The following is a 23998-nucleotide window of genomic DNA, read 5'->3' as shown; positions in this document are numbered from 1 at the left end:
GAACACTGAAAATATTCTTAATAACAATTAACAAAATTCAACACACCGCAGACTGTGTGCCTATCAAACCTATCAATGGTCATTGCATGTACAAAAGTATAACTACAAAAGATTGTCACAGTGAGAAGTCATACCTGCGTCCAAGAGCCTGGAGAAAGTTCTGCATGTTTCCAATAAGAAGAGCAAAAAGCAACAGCCCCAGGCCAATAATGGCTGTAGTGAAAAGGATCTCCCAAACAAAATAACTTGGTATTTGATTTCCAGCCAGTGTACTGATTTGCTTTTGAAATCCCAAAGCGGATAAAAGGTGTTAAAAAACATGTAAAATTGGTGTTACAATAATACTAATAAATAAACAAAAAATTAGAAACCCTTAATTATTTAGTAATGATACAAAAGACTATCCTTCATAGTGTAGAATCTGAATTATCTCAAGCTATAAAGCATGGATATGGATACAGATACGGATACAGATATAGGATACATTTATGATACAAAACGGATACATCGATATGACAAAACCTAAAAAAATAAGATGCAGTTATAGCCAGGGTACTTTCATAAAAAAAATATATTTTTTCATGATAATTTTTAGTATTATATTATATATAAGCTCAAATGGTGACAAGACCATTGTCAACCACTTTACTGTTTTCCATTCTTTAGGAATTAAATATTAGTTTCAGAGCTATTGGTCAACCACTTTACTATTGTTTAGTATGTTCTACAAAAAATTCATTTCAATATCAAGTCTAAAATTGTTTTTATTACCCTTCAACTTTGCCCCTTCATACTTGAATGTGTGATATACAAATTTATTTGCTTGTTTAACTGTTGAAATATCCAATCTAAAAAATAAATAAATAAAACTGTTAATCATATTTTCTTAATTAATCTTACTTTCTAAAAAGAATATATGTATTACACATTTACAAGGATATAACAATTCAATAAATTCTAACAAAAAGTAGAGTATTGATTGAAACAAGTGGTATCAGAGTGAACTTGCATATCCACTTCTTCTAGGAATAATACCTTAATACAGGATGCAACAGAACCTAATTCATGGTTGTCCATGGTTTGGCCACAACGTAAAACATTTATAATGTCCTTATGTTGATTACAAGCATGGTTGATCAATGTTAGTCGACTTAGATAGTTTGGCTACCAAGAATTTGTTGACTTCATATTTTCTATAAAAAAATATTCAAACAGTTCAGAGAAAAAATAGAAGAAAAAGACAATACAGAAAACATGCTACCAACAACTTTCACTATGTTTTCTTCTTATTATTAAAAAAAGAAAAAATGAAACAAAGTATGATGCAAATTGCCATAAGAATGAGTAAAAAACTGTCATATATTTAACAAGCTTTGGACAACCAAACTTCCTGAATTCAAACCCTTCAAAGCAAATATCATGAGGGGTGACTCCAGCTTAACAGTACTGTAGTGGATTTTAAGATTATGAAGTTGCACTGGATTTGTTTTCATGAATCTTGCCTTGTACAAATTTTTTTCAGATGTTTAAAGCAATGTCACGACTAAACTTCTGCTTAACATGCATCACGTATCCTTCATAATTATATTAACATGAATAAATTGGTCATTTAAACGCAAAAAAAATTATAAAAAAAAAAAAATTTGGAAAGAAATATATAAAAGTATACCTGGAAGCCCCAAAAGAATGAATAAATATATCTGGTGATGATACTTTGTTCTGTAGTGAGATTGACAGCCTGCACATAAATTCCATAAGAGAATCCTCCATTAAAACAAGCAGTTGCGTTATCGTTGTTCGTCCAGTTAGTCCATGTTGCATCTGATTTAAAACTCCCAATATTATTCCCGTGACCGCAATCAATGAATTTCGTACAACTTTTCATTCCAGAGTCATGACAAGCATTTCGAAGACATTGATTTACTCTCTACAAAATAATCATTAGAAAGAAATTTAATTAGTTACTTTTACAACTTGCAATAATAAGAATTTGTCAAACATCTTACAATCAAATCAAGGACAACAAACATGTAAAATCAGAAAGGGAAAACATACATACCACCATCAATGAAACAAGAAATTCAAGTATACATCAGAGGTGTCATGTTGGAGAGTGTGGCAAAGTACATATCGAAATACATAAGAGCAACATATATGAAGTTGCATTAGTCTTACATCAAAGTTGAGACAAGGATTTGATGAAATTTTCTCGCAACAAAAATATTTCAAGAAACCCTAGGTTATTTGTATATTTCAAGAACTTTAAAATGAACAATAGTTACTTCAATCAACCATTCTCATCCTTGACAAACAAACTAGAAAAGCACTTTTAGAAACTCGAATCATGTAATGTGCTTTTCAAAGAAAAACAAATAATCCTAAACATGGCACCTAATACATTTGGAGTAACTAGTTGAAACCCCACCTCTTGAAGCTTTAAATACGAAAGATGAGATGACAAATGAAGAGAGGTAATGAGAGATGAAGAACTCCTCCAACTTGAGAAGAACTCCACCAAGTTCTTGAGCTTCAAGAGACTTGAAGCTCCACCCAAATGGTCTCCTAATGCATCACTGCTCCAAGTAATAGGTTAAGTGTTTCAGGTTGGGGTATCACATAAAGGTTTGGTTCTTGTAATAATGGAGTAAGAATTGAAGAAAATCACTGTGGGGGAGGGGGTGGAAAGTTTTGGCTCTCTCTCTGTCTCTTACGTGTGTGTGTGTGTGAAAATGGATATATTCAAAACTAAAAGTTTAAGACTTAACCACTTGGTCTTCCTAGCTTGGACACTTGTTCACTTGCTATTGGCCAAAGAAAGGAAAGAGAGAGAAAAGCCAAAATCTTGCATACCATATATACGTAAAGTGTATGACACAAAGTACAAGGCCTATGTGACACTGGCCATGGATGGATGACCAAACAAAAAGGAGGAGGAACTTTCTAACACCTTCCTATTTACCTTTATTCAAATTAAAATGAAAAAAGAAGAGGGAAAAAAATTGGCCTAAATGTGTTTGGTTAAAAAATATAAAAGAACAGTCCAAATGTGTTCTACCGAATTAAAAGACAAGTCAAAAGCCCCATAATTAAAGACATGGGCCCAATGCTTAGTGCCCAAAAGTGTGTAAAAACTAAGGTGCAAGTGGGCCTCCCTTGATCTAACTAAAAGAATTAAGCAATAGACTTCAATTAATTCACCTATTCATGGATTAAACATATAATTTAAATTAGGTAGGCAAGGGATTTAAAAAAAAGATAGATATGATTTCACTGGAATTCATTGATTGCCCTGTAGGAATTTACTACTGAAGAACTCATGTTCTTTGCAAGATCATTGAAGGAGAGGCTGATCATAAATTTGGAGAGTTTGCTTTTATAAGGAAATGAAGGCCTTCGAGTACAACTATTGGACTACAAAGCTATTACTGGTTGAGTGCTTGAACATGCACAGTTCTCTTAGAGGTGATCTATCAGGATGGTACCATATGAAGCTTTGTATGTTAGAAAATGTAGATCACTAGAGTGTTGGACCAAGGTGGAAAATGAGAAATTATTGGGGCCAGAGATTGTCCAAGACGCAATTGAAAAGACAAAAGGGATTTAGCAACAACTTAAGACTACACAAAGTTGTCAGAAGAATTGAGCTGATGAAAGAAGGAATTTGGAATTTTAAGTTGGAGATCATGTTTTTCTTAAAATATTTCCTCTTAAAGGTGTGACTCAATTCTGGAAGAAAGGTAAGTTGTCACCCTATTACATTAGACCATTTGAAATACTAAAAATATTAGCGTAGTTGCTTATTGGCTGGCATTACCACTTGAATTGCGCAAGTACATAATGTGTTTATATTTCTATGTTGAGAAACTATCTGAAAGATTTGTTTCATGTGTTGGATTATCAACGAACGATCATAGAGGATTTGGAATACAAAGAAAGGTCAATTCAAATTCTTCATCACTGCAAGAAGGTAATGAGAAGCTTATTTCATTGGTTAAAGTGAAATGGCAACATCATTTCAAAACATAAGCTACTGAGAAAGGGAAGATGAAATGAGGGAGAAATATTCTTTTTTCTTTTTGAACCATGAGGTAAGTTAAGTTTGGAGGACCAAACTTTTCAAGGGGAGAAGGATGTAACACACTAGGGGCACATTTGTTTGGGGTATTAAAGTGGGGATTGAAAGTGAAGGGAACATGTGGTACCTATCGGATTTTTAATCCTGTGTTTGATTGCAAGATAAGGAAGAAGCAATTGAAGGTGGGGAACATGTGGGTCCCACAATATAGTACAATCCGTTGTTTGTTTTGCATGGTACTAAATTCCAGATAAATTTAGTATTGGTATGGAGGATTAAATAGAGAAAAATGGGAGATTAAAAAATACCATAGGTATTGCGGTAATTAGGCCTCTCCGAATTATTTTTTTCCTTCATCTAAAGGTTAAAAACAATTACGTCTTTTCATCACATCCTAACCAAATATAATGCATCACTCCTATCCAATCATTTATCCCATTTATTATTCTATGGTACAACTTATTCCCCATAATCCTATCACATATTCAATTCTCCATTAAACGCATGGTATAACTTATGCCTCACAATCCTATTAATAATCCCATTATATCTAATCCCATAAAAAATAGTTTGGCAATCAAATGTGGCGTAGGTGTATCCATTTGGATAACATGTGCATATCTATCATTTTTAAGGGAAAAATGCATTTACAAGGAAACAACTTAAAATAATTCCACTTTCATGGAGGTGCAAGTGAGCATGTGTTTATGCAAGTGAAAGTTGTGGCAAGGGACAACTCTCACTTGCTCCAACTTGAACCGCCATAAAAGTGCAATTACTTTGTGCGGCTCCTTCATAAAAGCAATTTTCTCTATTTTTAATGCTTCAATGCCTGGAGTTAAATTTTATTCCGTTGTTATATGGAAATGTTTGAAAGCATGCTTTGCTAATTCTTTGAGACATTGTCACACGCTAAGTGTTATTACACAACATATACATATTCGTATTCGATACTTGAGTGCTTAGAGTTAGGTTGATAACCTTTGTCATGTGAAAGATTGGAGACATGTTTCGATGAATCCTTGAAACACGGTTTACAAACATTATTCCTCCAATAGAATATACCTAAACGTTTTGTTATGAAATGACTATAGTTTTGAATTGTTATGTATGCATGCTTCTTTGAGGTGAAATGAAATGAAATAAAATTTAAAGGCATGAAAGAAAGCCTATCATTTTGTGTGTGATATATTATCGTCACACGCAGAAAAATTAATCGGGATTAGTGGTAATTAAACATGGTTAGTGGACTTAATCAAGATTAATTAACCCTAATCAAAATTAAGTAGCCTAAGCATTAGTACAAACTTATGTAGGTTTAGAGAAAAGAAAGAGTTAGAGAATGAGGTAGACTTCATTCCCTTTTATATTATTAATACTGAGTAATTACAGGAGTGCCATAAGGCATAATATATGGGTCAACCCATTACACCAATCAAGGGAATAAAGAAGAAGAAAATACAATCATACATTTCCTATTCTAACACTCCCCCTCAAGCTGGTGTGAAGATATCTCTCATATCCAGCTTGTTGAGAATGCTATGAAATGGTTTCCCTAGCCCCTTGGTAAGAACATCGGCTAGTTGGTCTCCAATCTTCACAAATGGAATACATATGATGCCCTAGGAAGTACGGATACAGATACGGAATATGGGTACGATACGACACGGATATGGCGATACGACAAAATTTGAAAAAGTAGGATACAGATACGACGGGGATACGTTCATAAAAAATATTTTTTTTACAATTTTTAGTAATGTCGCATACATAAAAATAAAACTTAAAGCAAAAGACAATTTGATAAAAAAAGAAAGATTCCTATAAAGCTAAGAGTCTTCAAGGTCAATAGCTTCAACTTGTTCCCCTTCATCAGTGAATATCACAGCTTCCATATCTAGTTCATCAAGAGAAAGACTTGCAATTTCAAGTAAGCCTGCACCCTCCAATGAATCAAAAGCATCTCCACCAACATCCCATAACTTGGTTTCTCCTTCAATGTACTGTCAACTTCTCCTTGATAGGAGAGGAAGATTGTTGTGCACAAAAACCAAATCTTCAGCACGTTGTGGTGTCATTTTGTTTCTTTTCATAGAGTGAATAAAGGAGTAGGTGCTCCAATTCCTTTCACAGCATGATGAGGAACATGGCTGGCCAAGCAATTTTAATGCTAAAGATTGAAGCATAGGAGCAAGAGACCCATGTGTAAACCACCAAATAAGTGGATCCAATACTCCTCCATCAATCTTTGAGTCAAAATCTCCAAACATATCCAAACCTCCTGAAAACTTGGCATACTCCACATTTACAACACTTTTCTCCTCTAAATTTGGAAAGTATTTCTTAAAGCACTTGTTTCTCATACTTGAATTTTCTTCATCCCTATGAGGAGGGACACAATTGGGATTTTCATTGTGCCACTTTGAACTATAATTCCTAGATTACAACATTAGAAAGTTTCAAAATTAAATTATGTTATTCATATTAAAAGACAAATGTCAACAAAGAAATCTGATTAGTAAGAGTATGAATTAAGTTATTACCTCGGATTCAAAGAATGTGAAAGGCAATGAAAAGGAGTGTTACTTTTGGCCCACCTCTCAACTAGTATATTGTGCACAACGGAATAAAAGATTGATTCCTCATGATCTAGCTTCCCTTCATGCCTAAAGATGCTTGCCTTCACCTTTTCAATCATGGTGTCCCACATTTCATAGACTAAGTGAAGGCATAGTTTGTCAATGTCACAAAACCTAAGCATCTCATAGATAGGCAATGTAAAAGACAAAATGTAATCAATCTTATCCCACCACACATCATTCAATAATTTTTCCTTCACAGATGCTGCTTTCCCAGCATCGTCTTCTTTGTAAGAAACCTACCGGTCACTAATAACCATTGATTGGAGGCCACGCTTTATAAGTTTAAACCTTTTGAGCATGACAATGGCAGATGCAAAACGTGTGTCTGCAACAGCAAGCAACTTCAAGGGTACGAATTCATTGAAAATAGCTAGCCGCATGGAATGGTTCATGATGAAGTTTTTAATAAACATCACATCATCAACACAAAGTGTGATCCAGTGACATTCATCATAAGCAAAAGTAGCACCCCCTGTTTCCTTTGGAGCACAAATATTCTTAAGAGCAAGATTCAGTGTGTGAACTACACATGGTGTCCAAAAGATATTCGGGTACTTACTTTCAATAAGTAAACCAGCTGCACTACACACGAGAGCATTATCTGTAATGACTTGAATGACATTCTGATGTCCAACTTCTTTAATTGCTTGACTAATTAAGTTGGAAATAAAAAACTTGTTTTTATGCTCACCTTCACAATTAACAGCTTTCAAAAACACTGCCCCAGCTTCTGATGCTCCCATAAAATTAATAAGGGGCCTTCTTTGAGAATCAGTCCATCCATCTGAAACAATACTCAACCCTTTTTCCTTCTATGATGCTCTAGTTGGCTCCAACAACCTCTCTACATTAGCCCTTTCCTTTTGAAGCAATGTAGTCCTCAGCGAGTTATAACCGGGTGGTACATAACCAGGAATTGAATTGTTAGCAGCAAATTGAAAAGCATTAACATAATATGGGTTCCTTGATAAATGAAAAGGTAACCCCGCTGAATAAAACATGCGAGCAATCTCAGAATGCAGTTGTTCCCGAATAACTGGGTTGAATGTCTTTTCTAGAGCAAAAATTCCAGTAGCCTTTCTTTTTCCTGGCTCATACCTCTCCATCCTAAATCCTCCAGTATCTAAAGGCCCTGAACCTATTGAAGTAGATTGGCAAGTGGAAGGTGGTAAAGGAACTTTTTTAGGCATAGCCGTCTTTAACTTCTTCTCGGCTTCTTCAATTTTCCTTTGCATTTCAGCAAGGTGTTGCGGAGTCACTTTGGGGCACACTCTAATCCCATTGCCAGAAAGTTTTAACAAATGTGCCTTGACCCCTAAAGTATGATCCCTTATACTCATTTTGACAGTAATTGCATTTAAACCTGGTATTACCACCTCCTTCTCCCATTTTTTTCTAGTTTTGTAACATAACACCAAAGAGGAGCACGATCATCTTCTTCCATTGGTGTACCACTTGTTGAACCTAAACTTCCCGTACCCGAACTCATTTCCTAAAATTTATAAATTTGGTAAACAAATAAAACAAAACATTAATGTAGCATCACCCATAACAACCATAATGCATCACCCATAACAAAAAATTCATCAATTCAATTAAATTTCAGCAATTTCAATAATATAGCATCACCCATAACAACTATAATGCAATTCAAATTAAGGGGAAAAAAATTTACAAAGTTTATTTATTTATTTATTTGCTTATAAGAAATTAATTTATGGTGTTTAGTTGCAATTGTATAGGTAATACATACAGAGTGTATTATTTTATTTTATTTTACCTTATTTGATTTATTTTATTTTATTTTATCTTATTTTATTTTACAGAGTATACATACAAAAAACAAAAAAAAAATGTGACAGATAAAGGGAGAGGGAGAGATCGACCAAGAGGGGGGGAGATAAGATCAAGCGATCTGTCCATCTCCAGACCAGACAGATCGAGCAAGAGGGAGAGGGAGAGAGAGAGTGAGATCGAGCGAGAGGGAGACAGAGAGGGAGCGAAAGAGAGAGAGTGAGGGACGAACCTAATCGACGAGCGTTGAGCTACTGTTCGCGAACCTGATCAACGAACTTGAGCGAGAGACGACAACGAACTCCTCTCCTCCTTTGCTGCTGCTGCTGTTCGACCTAGGTAGGGTTTGGTTGATTGATTTTTTTTTGTTTTATTTTACCTTATTTTGATATTTTATACTTTGACCCCCATTATAAGTTTTTGAAATTATTTTTTTGCCCCACAGTATCCCGACCGTATCCTCGCGTATCCCAAACGTATCCGAAATTTAAAAAAACTTCTAAAAAAATAGGATACTTTTTTCCCGTATCTGATATGTATCTCGCCGTATCGGGCGCGTATCCGTATCCGATACGCGTACGAGAGACATTTCGAAGTATCTGTGTTTCATTGATGATGCCACTAGTGAGTTTTTCCTTGATGAAGTGCCTATCAATCTCCACATTCTTAGTTCTATCATGTTGAACTGGGTTATGAGCTATGTTAATTCCGGCCTTGTTGTCACAGTATAGTCTCATGGAGTTAGACTGATGGATTTCCAAGTCTCCCAAAAATAGTTTAATCCACAGTAACTCACATACACCCTGAGCCATAGTCTGAAATTCTGCCTCAGCACTAAATCTAGCCACCACATTCTATTTCTTACTTCGCCATGTGACTAGGTTGCCACCCACAAATGTGCAGTATCCAGACGTTAATCGTCTGTCAGTGACTGAACCAGCCCAATCTGCATCAGTAAAGCCGCCATACTAAGATGGCCATGTTTTGAGAAATAGAGACCCTTTCCAAGATAAGACTTTAGGCATCTCAGGATTCTCATAACTGCCTCCAAGTAGAAAGTTCTAGGAACATGCATAAACTGGCTTACCATGCTCACGGCAATGGCAATGTATGAACGTGAGTGGGATAAGTATATGAGCTTGCCCATTAGTCTCTTGTATCTCCCCGTCCACTGGATCTCCCTCTTGATCCTCACTCAATTTCTAGCCCGGTTCTAGAGGTGTATCACATGATCTACCTCCAAGCATTCAAGTTTCCTTTAGCAAGTCAAGTACATACTTCCTCTGGCATATGAAGATGCCATCCTTGGACCGAGCTACTTCAATGCCCAAAAAATACTTCAAATAGCCTTAGTCTTTGATTTCAAATTCTTTGCTAAGTATTCTTTGAACGAGGAATCTCCTCGACATCATCTCCTGTCAGAACAATATCATCAACATAGACAATAAGAGCTGTGGTCTTACCATGTGAGGAGTGTTTCACAAACAAGGTGTGATCAGCTTGACTTTGCTTGAACCTATATTTCAGCATAGCTTGAGCAAACCTTTCAAACCAAGCCCTAAGAGACTGCTTTAGCCCATAAAGTGACTTTTGGAGCCTGCATACTTTACCGTTGGACTTAGCATCCACAAAACCAAGAGGAATATTCATATAGACCTCTTCTGCTAGGTCTCCATGAAGGAAGGCATTCTTCACATCAAATTGATGAAGTGACCAATCCAAATTTGAAGCAAGAGAGAGTAAGATTCTCACAGAATTCATCTTAGCAACCAGTGCAAACGTCTCTTGGTAATCCACCCCATAAGTCTGAGTGTAGCCCTTAACAACCAATCTTGCTTTGTATCGTTCTATGAAACCATCTGCTTTGTGTTTTACGGTGTACACCCACTTACACTCAACTGGATGTTTGCCTCTGGGTAACTCCACTAACTCCCAAGTGCCACTCTTGCTGAGAGCTCTCATCTCTTCCATCATGTCATGTTTCCATTCAGGAATAGAGAGAGCAACTTGAAAATTGGTAGGTAGACTCACAGAAGACATTTTAGACAAAAAAAGCTTTATATGAGGAAGATAGATGAGAATAAGAGACATGATTACTAATAGGATGTTGAGTACATGACCTAACCCCCCTTCCTATTAGCAATGGGAACATCAAGATCAGAAAAACCAGGAATAGAAGCACTAGAATTAGAATTACCTGGACTCTCAGGAGAGGTGGGTGACTCTAGACAATCATCCGGAGAAAAAGTTGGCAGTAGAGGAAGAAAAGTAGTCTCTTGCATCCAAGTGACTTGCTGTCTGTCCTTGTCATTGATATAAACTTTGCTTGCTTCCTTTTCCTCAACAACTGCTGGCTCATCATCCTCTATTTGTTCAACCCGTAACGGAAGTGGAACAGGAATCTCTTCACACCAAGGCTCCCCCTGAAGGGATGACTATGATACCGGGGGGAGTCAGAAAGTAAGGCTGAGACTCAAACAAAATGACATCCATAGAGACAAACCATTTGCGAGTGAGAAGATGATAACACTTATAACCCTTTTTTATGGCAGAATAACTCAGAAAAACAAACTTAAGAGACCTAGGATCCAATTTACCACGAGTAGGTGAATGATTATGGACAAAGCAAACACAGCCAAAAGTCTTAGGAGGAATGGAGAACCCGAAAAGAGTAGACCCGAATAAAACTTGAAGATGTGTTTATTTTTGAAGGACTTGAGTAGGAAGATGATTAATCAAATACGCGGCAATGAGAACCGCTTCCCTCCAATAGGATCGAGGAACCCGCATCTCAAAGGATAGACAACGGGCAACATCATGGAGATTGCAATTTTTGCGTTCTGCAACACCATTTTGTTGAGGAGTATTAGTGCATGAAGTCTGGTAAATAATGCCATGAGCGGTGAAGTAAGTGGCAACACCAGAGTCAATATATTCCCCCTCATTATCAGAACGTAGAATTTTGACAACTGCCCTAAACTGAGTACAAACCATTTTATAGAAGTTTTGAAATACAGAAAATACCTCACTTTTATCTTTCATCAAATAGACCCAAGTGACCCTGGAACAATCATCTATGAAGGTAGCAAACCATCTGTGACCAGTTAAAGACACAAAACGGGAGGGACCCCATACATCAGAATGAATCAAAAAAAAAGAACTGAACTTTTGTTAAGTGAAAGAGCAAAAAAAGCCATGTGTTGTTTTCCAAGTTGACAAGACTCACATTGAAAATCGGACACATTATTTCTCAAAAACAGAAGGAAATAAATGCTCAAGTAATAAAAAAGAGGAATGTCCTAAGCAACGGTGCCACAGCCAAATGTCTTCCTTGGTGGATGGTAACTGAATAGATGAATGAGCCAACTTGTCTGGCTGATCCAGAATGTAGAGCCCATGTTCCTCTCTACCACTGTCAATCCTCTTCCTCGTGATAAGGTCCTGAAAAAGACAATGATCAGGAAAAAAAAGTCACGCCACAATTTAAGTCACGGGTAATACGACTCAAAGATAAAACATTAACACTGAAATTGGGAACATGGAGGACAGAAGGCAAGGGAAGAGAAGAGGTGGCATGAATTAACCCTTTCCCTAACACAGACGAAATGATACCATCAGCAATACGCACTTTTTCCTGACCTGAGGTAGGGTTATACTCTAAAAATAAATTAGAGGAGCTAGACATATGGTCGGAAGCACCAGAATCAATAATCTATGAGACAGTCGTATGAGAGAGCAATGCACATGGAAAGGAAACCAAGTTACCTGAATTGGCAAAGAAAGCAAAGGGTGCACCTGGAGCAGAAGTGGATGCTCAATGGTCTAGCAAGTGGCGAAGAGCAATCTCAAAATCTGAGGCAGATAACCCCGAAACATCAGCAACGGAGGAGACAACTGGAGGTGAAGATGGTGGCTCAACAGTGTTTGAAAGATGGGCTCATGCATTGGCCCCTCGGCCTCTAGTACCAGACCGACCCTCTCAAGTACCAGGACGGTCTCCGCGACCACCAGAGGGAGTTCCATGCAATTTCCAACAAGTCTCTCGCGTGTGACGAGGTAGACGACAGTAGTCACAGTAAAGATGATCCTTCTCAGAGAAAGGACGAGAACCACAAGGCACACGGTTGTCATCGCGAGAGGGTATAGAAACCAAGGCCGAGCAATTAGTAGTAGCAAAAGGAAGCATTGCAGAACGGCGACTCTCTTCATTCTGCACAAAAGCAAAGGCTTCCTGGAGAGAAGGAAGCACATCCATGCCTAGTACTCTGCTCCGAACAAGATCATACTGTTGGCATATTATAATCACCGAAAGTCACTTAGCATATTATATTAGCCGAAAGAGTCTGTAATCATTTTTTTATGCACTCAGGGATTGCAATTGTCTACCTTGTAAACCCTAATCTTTATTTATAAATAAGGGATGATATCTCATCATACCCTAAGCTGGTTACTCAAGCTTCATGGTATCAGAGCCGAACTTATAGGGTTTCGGTTCACCCTCGTTGGTAGACCTTCTTCACCAACAACACTCTAGGGTTCGAAGCTTACCTGGGTGGATCGTCTTCCTCAGCCGTCTTCCTCAATCAGTCGATCATCACTCAGCCGTCATCTTCCTCAGTCGATCTCCGCAACTCAGTCGATCTCCTCAGCCGTCTTCCTCAGTCGACCTCCTCGCCTTCCTCTGTCGATCATCACTCAGCCGTCATCTCCTCCAGCCATCTCGGCAATCTCCTCCAGCCATTTCGTCCCTCGTCTTCTTCGTCACTCGTCTTCCTCAGACTCTGATCTCACTGTGGTATATATAAATATATATATATACATATATATCCTAATATTTATATAAATATAGCCTGATATAGAGATATTTATATATATAAAGACATGTATCCATAAATAACTCAATTCAAAAAAAAAAAAAAAAAATTAAATGGTTTCGTAATTTTGTTATGTCTTTATAGTGGTCATTGTACCTGATATCTCACTTCCACCTTCTGGGTTTGTGATTTCCACTAGTTTGTTGCGGGTTTGGTAGTATTGTATCCATGACAGATTCCACTAGTGTGTCCTCTTCGTCTCAAACACCAAAAAGTGAGAGTCTCATTCTACCTACTACCATGACTGAGAACTCCAACCCTAGTCTGAAAATCACCACCTCTCTATTTAATGGTCAGAACTACCTAGCATGGTCTCAAAGTTTGACTTTATTTTTGAAAAGCAGAGGGAAGATGGGGTATGTTGATGGCAGGATACAGGCACCTAGTACCACTGACTCAGGTTATGACCAATGGGAGATTACTAACTCTTTGATTATGAGTTGGCTTATCCATTCGATGGTTCCAGAACTTGGTGAGGGCTACTTGTCTATGGAGACTGCCCAGGACATTTGGGAGGCTGTGGCTGTTACCTATTCCTGCAAAGGAAATTTTTCACAGGCATTTGAGTTGCGTCGCTCTATTGAGAGCACACTTCAGGGGGAGCAGACTGTTCTTCAGTACTTCACTTTCCTCACCAACGGCTGGAAACGCCTTGACCACCTGGAAGACTATAAGCCCGTTTGCCCTACTGATTCTGTCGGGTACAAAAAGTTCATCGCACGGGAACGGGTCTTTAAATTTTTGGCCGGCCTAAATATGGAGTATGATCCAGTTAGGGGTCGAGTTCTGAGTATGGACACTCTTCCTTCACTACAGGAGGCATTTGCCTATGTACAAAATGAGGAGAGTCGTCGGTCTGCTATGATGTCCCCTACTGACCGTTCCGCATTACTGTCTACTCCTCGAGATGGCCTCAGCCTGCCTCCTCCATCTGCTGCTAAGGAGTCTGTATTCTGTGATTATTGCAAGAAGTCGCGGCATACTCGTGAGACATGTTGGAAGCTTCATGGGACTCCATCTGGGAGTCGAGGTGATCGGTCTGGTTCGCGAGGAGGTCGGTCAGGCCACTCTCGAGGACGTGGTTCCTATTCCCGGGCTCATCAGTCTAGTGCCGTTGATACCCTTGATTCTAATTCCACTTCTGTTACCCAGGCTTCTGATACTGAGCTGGAGGATGCTTTGCGCCAATTGTTGGACCGCCGATCTTCTACTACTCTCAGTACCGCTTCCTCGTCCTTTGCCCGCTCAGGTAACTTAGCATCTTCTCCTTGTACTTTCCTGTGTCATACATCTTTGCCTTGGATTATTGATTCTGGTGCCTCAGATCATATGTCTGGCTCCTCTGATCTTTTCTCTGCCTATAAGCCCTCTTCAGGTCAGGACAAAGTTAGGATTGCCGATGGAACTGTTTCTTCCATTTCTGGAAAAGGTTTAGTCCAAGTCACTCCTACCATGCATCTATCTTCTGTTTCCCATGTTCCCAAGTTTTCTGTTAATCTGTTATCCTTAAGTCGTCTTACCCAGGATTTGAATTGTTGTGTGACGTTTTTTCCTGATCATTGTCTTTTTCAGGACCTTGTCACGGGGAGGACGATTGGCAGTGGTAGTGCAGAAAATGGTCTCTACTTCCTAGATCAACCGGACAAACTTGCTTATTCTTCCACCATGTCTTCTACTACCCCCGCTGATGTATGGCTGTGGCATCGGCGTCTTGGGCATCCCTCATTTCATTTACTTAAGCATTTATTTCCTTCTAGTTTCGCAAATCATCATGTGTCTGACTTTCTTTGTGAGTCTTGTCAACTTGGAAAACAACATAGAGCTTCTTTTGCTCCCAGTTTGAATAAAAGCTTAGTTCCTTTTTCATTAATACATTCTGATGTTTGGGGTCCCTCTCGTGTTCTGTCTGTGAAAGGTCATCGCTGGTTTGTTACATTTATTGATGATTTTTCTCGTGCTACTTGGGTGTATCTCATGAAAGATAAGAGTGAAGTTTTCTCTGTGTTTCGCACTTTTCATAAGATGATTTGTACTCAGTTTGGGGCCACTATCAAAATATTTCGTTCTGATAATGGCGGGGAATACATAGATTCTGGGTTAGGGCAATATTTCTCTACTCATGGCATTATCCATCAGACCTCTTGTCCCAATACCCCTCAACAAAATGGGGTGGCTGAACGCAAGAATCGGCATCTTCTTGACATAGCTCGGTGCATGTGTTTTTTTATGAACGTGCCTCGACCCTATTGGGGCGATGCCGTTCTCACCGCTGCCTATCTTATTAATCGTCTCCCTACCCAGGTCTTGGACAAACAGGCTCCCCTTCACGTCCTCCTCGGTTCTCAGTCCTTGTTTTCTATTCCTCCCAAAATATTTGGTTGTGTCTGTTTTGTCCATAATCACTCTCCCTCTCGTGGTAAGTTGGACCCTCGCTCCCTCAAGTGTGTTTTCCTTGGTTATTCTCCTACTCAAAAGGGGTATAAATGTTACCACCCTCCTTCTCGTAAGTGGTTTGTGTCCATGGATGTCTCTTTCTTTGAGTCCCAGTCCTATTTCTTGTCTTCTCCGGTGTCACCGTCCTCCTTTCCGGGGGAGCCTTGGTGTGAAGTGAGTCCTGTGCCTCCTATGGTAGAAGTGAGTCCTGTGCCTCCTATGATAGAACCAGTTGTTCTTGCACCCCCCTCTTCTACTGGAACTATAGAACCCACTGTCACCAAGAATAAGGATGGCCATGTTTATGTCCGGGACATCGACAGAAAACAAGTTAACTGGATACACGGGACCATTTCTGCTACTCCACTGCCATCTCCTGCTTCTGATGAGAGTCTAGGTAACTTTGAATCTCGTGAGTCCATTGACCTTGATGTTCCTATTGCCAAAAGGAAGGGTGTGAGATCTTGTACTCAACATCCTATCTCCCAGTTTGTATCATACTCTCATTTGTCATCCTCATATAGAGCGTTTGTGTCCAATATTTCCTCTGTTAGCATTCCTAACCATTTTCAGGATGCTCTTGCTATCTCTGAGTGGAAACTAGCCATGATTGAGGAAATGAAAGCACTTAGGAAGAATGGCACTTGGGAATTGACTGAGTTACCTACGGGCAAACGACCTGTGGGCTGTAAATGGGTATATACTGTGAAACACAAAGCAGATGGGTCTATTGAGCGTTACAAGGCAAGACTTGTGGCAAAAGGGTTTACTCAGACATATGGCATTGATTATCAGGAGACCTTCGCACCCGTGGCTAAAATGAATTCAGTCAGAGTACTTCTCTCTCTAGCAGCTAATCTAGATTGGCCGCTTTATCAGTTTGATGTCAAGAATGCTTTTCTCCATGGTGACCTCGAAGAAGAAGTATATATGGACATTCCTCCGGGTTTTGAGGATCATCAAACAGAAGGGAAAGTATGCAAACTTCGGAAGTCATTATATGGTCTCAAACAGTCTCCAAGGGCTTGGTTCGAGAGATTCACTCAGGCTATGTTTAAATATGGCTTCAAACAAAGTCAGGCAGATCACACATTATTTGTGAAACATTCCTCATGCGGTAAGACTACAGCACTTATTGTTTATGTAGATGACATAGTTCTTACAGGCAATGATAGTGGGGAAATACCTCTGTTGAAGAAATATTTAGCCAAAGAATTTGAAATCAAAGACTTGGGAAGCTTGAAGTATTTTCTGGGAATTGAAGTTGCTCGCTCTAAGGATGGGATATTTATCTCACAGAGAAAATATGTGCTTGACCTGTTGAAGGAAACTGGGATGCTTGGCTGCAAGGCATGTGCCACCCCACTGGAACCTAATCAGAAATTGGGGGATGATGAAGGAGGAGAAGTTGTGGATAGGGGGAGTTATCAACGTTTAGTGGGTAAGCTCATTTACCTATCTCACTCCCGTCCTGATATTGCTGTTGCTGTCAGTGTAGTTAGTCAGTTTATGCATGCTCCTCATCAGATTCACCTTGAGGCTGTCATGAGAATCTTGAGGTATTTGAAGTCTGCTCCTGGTAAGGGTCTGTATTTTTCAAAGTATGATCATCTTCGTGTAGAAGCCTATACAGATGCTGACTGGGCTGGGTCAGTAACTGATAGGAGATCAACTTCAGGGTATTGTACATTTGTCGGCGGCAACCTAGTTACTTGGAGGAGTAAGAAACAGAATGTGGTTGCCAGGTCAAGTGCAGAAGCTGAGTTTAGAGCTATGGCACAAGGTGTGTGTGAACTTTTATGGATCAAATTATTGTTGAGTGATCTAGGTATTGCTCAGACGGACTCCATGCGGTTATACTGTGATAATAAGGCCGCCATCAACATTGCTCACAATCCAGTTCAACATGACAGGACAAAACATGTTGAGATTGATCGCCACTTCATTAAGGAGAAACTCACTAGTGGTACCATTTGTACTCCTTTTGTTCAGTCTGGTGACCAACTTGCTGACATTCTCACCAAGGGAGTTGGGAATAAACCGTTTCACGACATATTAGGCAAGCTGGGCATGAGAGATATCTTCGCACCAGCTTGAGGGGGAGTGTTGGCATATTATAATCACCGAAAGTCACTTAGCATATTATATTAGCCGAAAGAGTCTGTAATCATTTTTTTATGCACTCAGGGATTGTAATTGTCTACCTTGTAAACCCTAATCTTTATTTATAAATAAGGGATGATATCTCATCATACCCTAAGCTGGTTACTCAAGCTTCACATACTCCATATTTAGGCCTTCCATGAACTTGAAGACCCGCTTTTGTGCCACAAACTTCCGGTAACCAACAAAATCAGTGGGACAGATAGGTTTGTAATCCTGAAGGTGACAAAGTCGCTTCCACCCATTGTTAAGGAAGGTAAAATACTGAAGGATAGTAATCTCACCATGTATCGACCTTTCAATGGAGCGACGTAACTCAAAGGCCTAGCAGAAGTTCCCTTTTTGGGAATAAGTGGTAGTCACTGCCTCCCAAATATCCTGTGCAGTGTCCATAGAGAGATAGCCATCTCCAATCTCCGGGACAATAGAATGTATCAACCAACCCATAATGAGAGAGTTGGTGATCTCCCACTGATCATAACTCAGGTCCATGGTGATAGGTGCTTGTAACCTACCATCAACATATCCCATCTTCCCTCTGTTCTTCAAGAAAATAGTCAGACTCTGCGACCATGCTAGATAGTTCTAGCCATTGAATAGAGAAGTAGTGATTTTAAGGCCAGGGTTAAAATTATCAGTCATAGTAGAAGGTAGAACAGAACTCTCGCTCTTAAGCAGCTGAGAAGTTGTTGACTCACTAGCGAACTCTACCATGAATATTCTACCAAGCGACCCTCAAACCCAAGACCAATCACAAACTCGGAAGATGGTGGAGGAACAAGCACAAGAGTAACTAGAAAATCAAAAAGAATTTAAGAAGAGAGACTTATTTATTTATTTATTTTTATTATTATTATTTTTTTTTTTACATCACCAGTATTTATTTTTTTATTTTTTAAAACAAGGACTATTTAAATATTTAAATGGAGAACATGACAAAATCAAAGAGAGACGACCTTACAGAAGCAAGGCGATAGCGACAAGAGCCCAACTAGCTAGAGGAGCTGCCAACAGGGGCCAATAAGGCCAAAGGAACTGCCGATAGACCCCTAGACAACCAGAAGGATTGCCGACTAAGTCCAAGAGGACTGCTGACAACTTGGGTAGGTGTGTTGGAGGTGTAGATGGCCTGTAGATGGGCTAGGCAAAGGTCTCTAGTGGCTGGGTGAGAGTCTACAGTGACTGGGTTGTTAAAATGAGACTGCCGGCAGCAGAAGGGAAGGGAAGAGAAGAGAAGGGAAGAGAAGAGAAGAGAAGAGAAGAGAAGAAGAGCAAAGGAGAGGGGCTAGGGTTTTAGCTCTGATACCATGCAGGTTTAGAGAAAAGAAAGAGTTAGAGAATGAGGTAGACTTCATTCCCTTTTATATTACTAATACTGAGTAATTATAGGAGTGCCATAAGGCATAATATATGGGTCAACCCATTACACCAATCAAGGGAATAAAGAAGAAGAAAATACAATCATATATTTTGTATTCTAGCTTGTTTCCTATTCTAGCAACTTAACCTAGCTTAATTAGTGTTAATCTTGATTAATTAAATTAAATATGTAATTAGATGATTAGGGACAAGCACACACCTAATGGAGATGGAGTCCACATTAGGAGCAAGGAAAACCAAAATGAAGGAAGCATATTCATGTTTGGGAATTTCTTGGTTTCAAGCCAAACTCAATTAGAATCAATTGGAATCATCTATAATTATGTTTCTAGCCTTGATAGAATCTTATTTATGTTTATTTTTGGCAAAGAAAATTGCTGATCAATTTTAAGGTTAGGGGTATTTTGGTAATTTCCAAAATTTATGGATATGGCTTGTGCGGATCGCCCATGTATTGAACTTGAAAAGGCTAAGGATGAAATAAGAGAAACTGTTATTCCTATTTTCTTGAGAGCAATGAATCGAAAAGAGCAATTGTTAGTCCAAAATACCTTTAGAAGTAATGATATTGCAATCCGAGCTCTCTGACGTAGTGCTCACAAAGTCACCTAGTGAATTTTCTCCATTCATAGTCTGTGAAGTGGCCAAAAGTGAATCGAAAGATGATCTTGTCTTGGGAAAAGTGGTTAAAGAGAAAGGAATTGAGGTTGTTGCTAGGAATTGATATCAAAGAGCAGTTGTTTTCTTAGAGGTCATGATATCAAAGAAAGCTTTATAGAAATTGATTTGGATCAATTCAATGATGTGTTGTCTACGCCAATCAACTTTGTTATTATCAACAAATTTAGTGGCATGATTGAAATGATTAATGATGCAGGACACGCTGTAAGAGCTGTTCTGGGGCTGTGAAAGTACCCGTGAACAGTGTTTTGGGCTGTTAAAGTGCAGAAAATAAAAGAGAGAAAGGAGGAGAAGAAAAAGATAAGTCTAGGAATCACTACTAGAATTCTTTAGGCATCACACCTAGGGTTTGATTGTATCACACAATCCATAAAGAAACTTTAAAAGCTCTAAAATTCTCTAAAATATCAAATCTATTGAATTAATAGCATTACATGGCTTTATATAGAATTAAGAGACACCTAAACCAACTAGAACCAAAAAATAAAACTACTATAATATTTTAGAATTCCAAAACTAATTTAAGACTAAATAAAAAATATAAATAAAACCTAATTAAATAACTTGACCCACACGACGACCCATAAGGTATAGCCCATGTCTGGCAATTACCAAAACACCCTGACCTAAAAATCCTACAAAACATAAAAATAATCATAAAATAATACTCTAATAATACTAGAAACATAATTATATAAAATTCATATCAGTTTCTGTATGAAATCATGCCAATATGCAATTGTCATCACTTCTCTGAATTTAGCCTTCCTTGAACATCTTATACTCAACATCATTCTCCCTTGGTTGGAAAAAACTCGACCGCAAGCTTTGAAGTGTTGAAGTATAAGCATCCACAAGCTTCGAAATTGCATCCACGACTTCATGTTAAAATCTTTAAGTTGTTGCCGCCTTTTCTTTATTGGAGATACAAACAAAAAATTTGAGAAATTGATATTATCCTTCATAATACTAAATATGTCAGGAATGACAAAGTCAATAGAAGGAATTGAACCATTCTTGAATTGATCCAAATCTTGGGCTGCAAAATTCATTCCATGCATTCTGTTCTTGTTTTGCTCTGTTGGAGAGAATTTAGGCAGCAAATTGGTGACTTGTAAGGCCTTATTAGGGTCAGTATCAACAACTTGCTGCTGTAATTCTTCAATCACTACATCTTCTGTGGCCTCCGAATCTTTTATTTGGACAATATCCAGAACTGTAGGCTCCAGAGACAACTCTCTTGGCTCTAAATTAGACTCAGCCAGTAACTTATTAGCATCTAAAGACAAATCTAGTTTTGGACCAGCAACTTGTTCTTGAGACTCTTGAAAAACAATTTTTATAAGCGATTTCTGGCTTTCTTCTGAATCATTAATAACTGCTTTTTTATTCTTCAAAATTTGGTCATCTTTCCCCATGGAAAAAGTTTGCTTGTCATTCACAAAATCTATTTTGGAACACAGAGAATTTGGGTTGATGAATTTCTTCAAAGTTGGTGCCCCTTGGGGTGTTTTTGGTTCATCAATCAGATTATTTTTTCCCCCTTATAATCTAACTATTTACGACCTTCTGTTGGGCTGTTCCTCTTTCCAAAGAATTAAGCCAAACTTGAAAACTATCTAACTGCTCCACAATTTTAAAAAGAATTTGATCTCTTTGGTTTTTAGAAAATATTCCCCTTCCAAGAGATTTTCTAGGATATGTAGACATGTTTCAGAACTTCCACAAAACAATAGGATCTTTCGCTCTAATACCAAAATTGATGCAGGACAGCACTGTAAGAACTATTCTGGGGCTGTGAAAGTACCCGTGAACAGCGTTTTAGGCTGTTAAAGTGCAGAAAATAAAAGAGAGAAAGAAGAAGAAGAAGAAGGTAAGTCTAAGAATCACTCCTAAAATTCCTTAGGCATCACACTTAAGGTTTGATTATATCACACAATCCATAAAGAAACTTTAAAAGCTCTAAAATTCTCTAAAATATCAAGTCTATTGAATTAATAGCATTACATGGCAACTAGAACCAAAAAAAGAAACTACTATAATATTTTAAACTTCCAAAACTAATTTAAGACCAAATAAGAAATATAAATAAAACCTAACTAAATAACTAGACTCAAACGATGACCCATGGGGTATAGCCCATGTCTGGCAATTACCAAAATACCCTGACCTAAAAATCCTACAAAACATAAAAATAATCATAAAATAATACTCCAATAATACTAGAAATATAATTATATAAAATTCCTATCAGTTTCTATATGAAATCATGTCAATATCCAAGTATCATCACTTCTCTGAATTTAGCCTTCCTTGAGCTTCTTATACTTTACATCAATTAATCTCGTCATTTTTGTTGCTATCTCCAACAAAGAAAATGCAAAAACTTGCAGATTTTAATATGAACTCATGGATGCAATTTTAGAACTTGTGGATTCTTATACTTCAATATTTAAAAACTCGAGGTCAAGTTTTCTCCAACTAAAAGAGAATGATGCAGTCCACAATAGGAGCAAGGAAAACCAAAATTAAAGAAACATTCATGTTTGGAAATTGCTTGATTTTGAGCCAAACACAATTGGGATCAATTGGAATCAACTATAATTATGTTTCTAGCCTTGCTAGAGTCTTATTTATGTTTATTTTAGGTAAAGAAAGCTGCTGGTTAGTTTTTAGTTAGGAGTATTTTGATAATTTAAAAACTTTCTGGATATGGGTTGTGCGGGTTGACCATGGATTGTCTTGTGGGTCAAGCTGTATAATTGGTTTTTATTTATTTGTCTTATTTGGTCTTAAATTGGTTTTAAAAGTCTTAAAGTTTAGTAGTTTCCTAGTTTGTAATCTTAGTCCTAGTTGGAAAGGGAGATCTCTAAAATCTATATAAAGTCATGTTATGCTTCTAATTTATTAGAGTTGATATTTTAAAGAATTTTCAGAGCTTTGAAGTCTCTTTTGGGTTTGTGTGATGCAACCCTAATGGTGTGACGCCTAAGAGATTCTAGGAGTGATTCCTTATCGTCTTCTACTTTTCTTTTTTAGTTTAGTGTTCACGAGCTACAAAACAGCCCTACTTTGATCTCCTTTCTCCCGTTTTATCAACCCTGAACCTAGTTCATTCCATCCATTAATTGAAACCTTAAAATTCTCACTGATTTTCAGCTGTAAATCACTACAAAACCCACAGAAATTCAGCTTTAAAGTGTGCCACCTCCTACTTAAGAAGATATATATACATATATAATACAGACAAGTGTCTCTCATACAAATAAAACAAAAAAAATAGACAGAGAAAGAGGAAATCTGCAGGTAAAGAAAGAAGAAAGAAGAAAAATGGGAACGCTTGATTTTTTGTCTAGACTTGGTTCTGACTTGAAATTGAGGAAAACACGTGCTTCTTTAACAAGTTATGACCTTATTGTTTAATTTTTGTTTTAAAATGATTTTTAAGGGAAGAATTAAAGAACTTAGGCTTTGAGACTTGTTTTCAAATGAATTCAGGTTTTTGGTTGATAAAAGCCCTAAAATTTACATGGAAACAGATATTATGGAGTTTTGCTATACTTTTATGGCTTTATTTCATGATTTTAGGTGTTTAGAACGTCAATTTTGAGCCAGAAGGAGCAAGACTCTGTAGAAAAGTCGAAACAGAGCAAAAGAATGATGTATGACTTCGATACACTCCAATTAAGACTTACGAAGCTTCCAAAGTGCAATCACAGTCACTACTTCTGGAGGTCAATTAATCAACATATGCAACTGCGTGCAAGACTATGAACTCAACCAGAGGCATTCACTCATCGAATCAGTGGTAACATAGAACTTGGCCACTAAAATCTGAAAGAATTCTATCTTGAATCAAACAATCAGACCGGACAAGGGAGAAAATTCTAAAAATGACAAAAACTACATATTAGGAGCCTAAACATCTATTTACAGACATTGGACAGCATTCATTA

At 37.9% G+C, this 23998-nt stretch overlaps 1 protein-coding gene across 9 annotated transcripts in view; it reads right to left on the bottom strand.

Annotated features, from left to right (window-relative positions):
• LOC114280810 (putative cyclic nucleotide-gated ion channel 20, chloroplastic) overlaps positions 1-23998 on the bottom strand; it is a 95652-nt gene that overhangs the window by 53896 nt on the left and 17758 nt on the right. For all 9 annotated transcript variants that reach the window (XR_014356870.1, XR_014356868.1, XR_014356869.1 and 6 more), the window contains 2 exons: positions 1670-1927; positions 135-280 (listed from right to left, as the gene is read on the bottom strand). Coding sequence is in view for 6 of the 9 variants with exons in the window: in XM_028223200.2 (XP_028079001.2) it covers positions 135-280; positions 1670-1927 (404 nt within the window). In the remaining 3 variants the exon portion in view is untranslated. The remainder of the gene's footprint in view (positions 1-134; positions 281-1669; positions 1928-23998) is intronic.

The sequence above is a fragment of the Camellia sinensis genome, chromosome 15 (genome assembly GCF_055761805.1).
Source record: "Camellia sinensis isolate YWXY chromosome 15, ASM5576180v1, whole genome shotgun sequence".
NCBI lineage: Eukaryota > Viridiplantae > Streptophyta > Magnoliopsida > Ericales > Theaceae > Camellia > Camellia sinensis.
The sequence above is the reverse complement of the archived record's forward strand: the minus strand, read 5'-3'. Positions and strand labels throughout refer to the sequence as shown.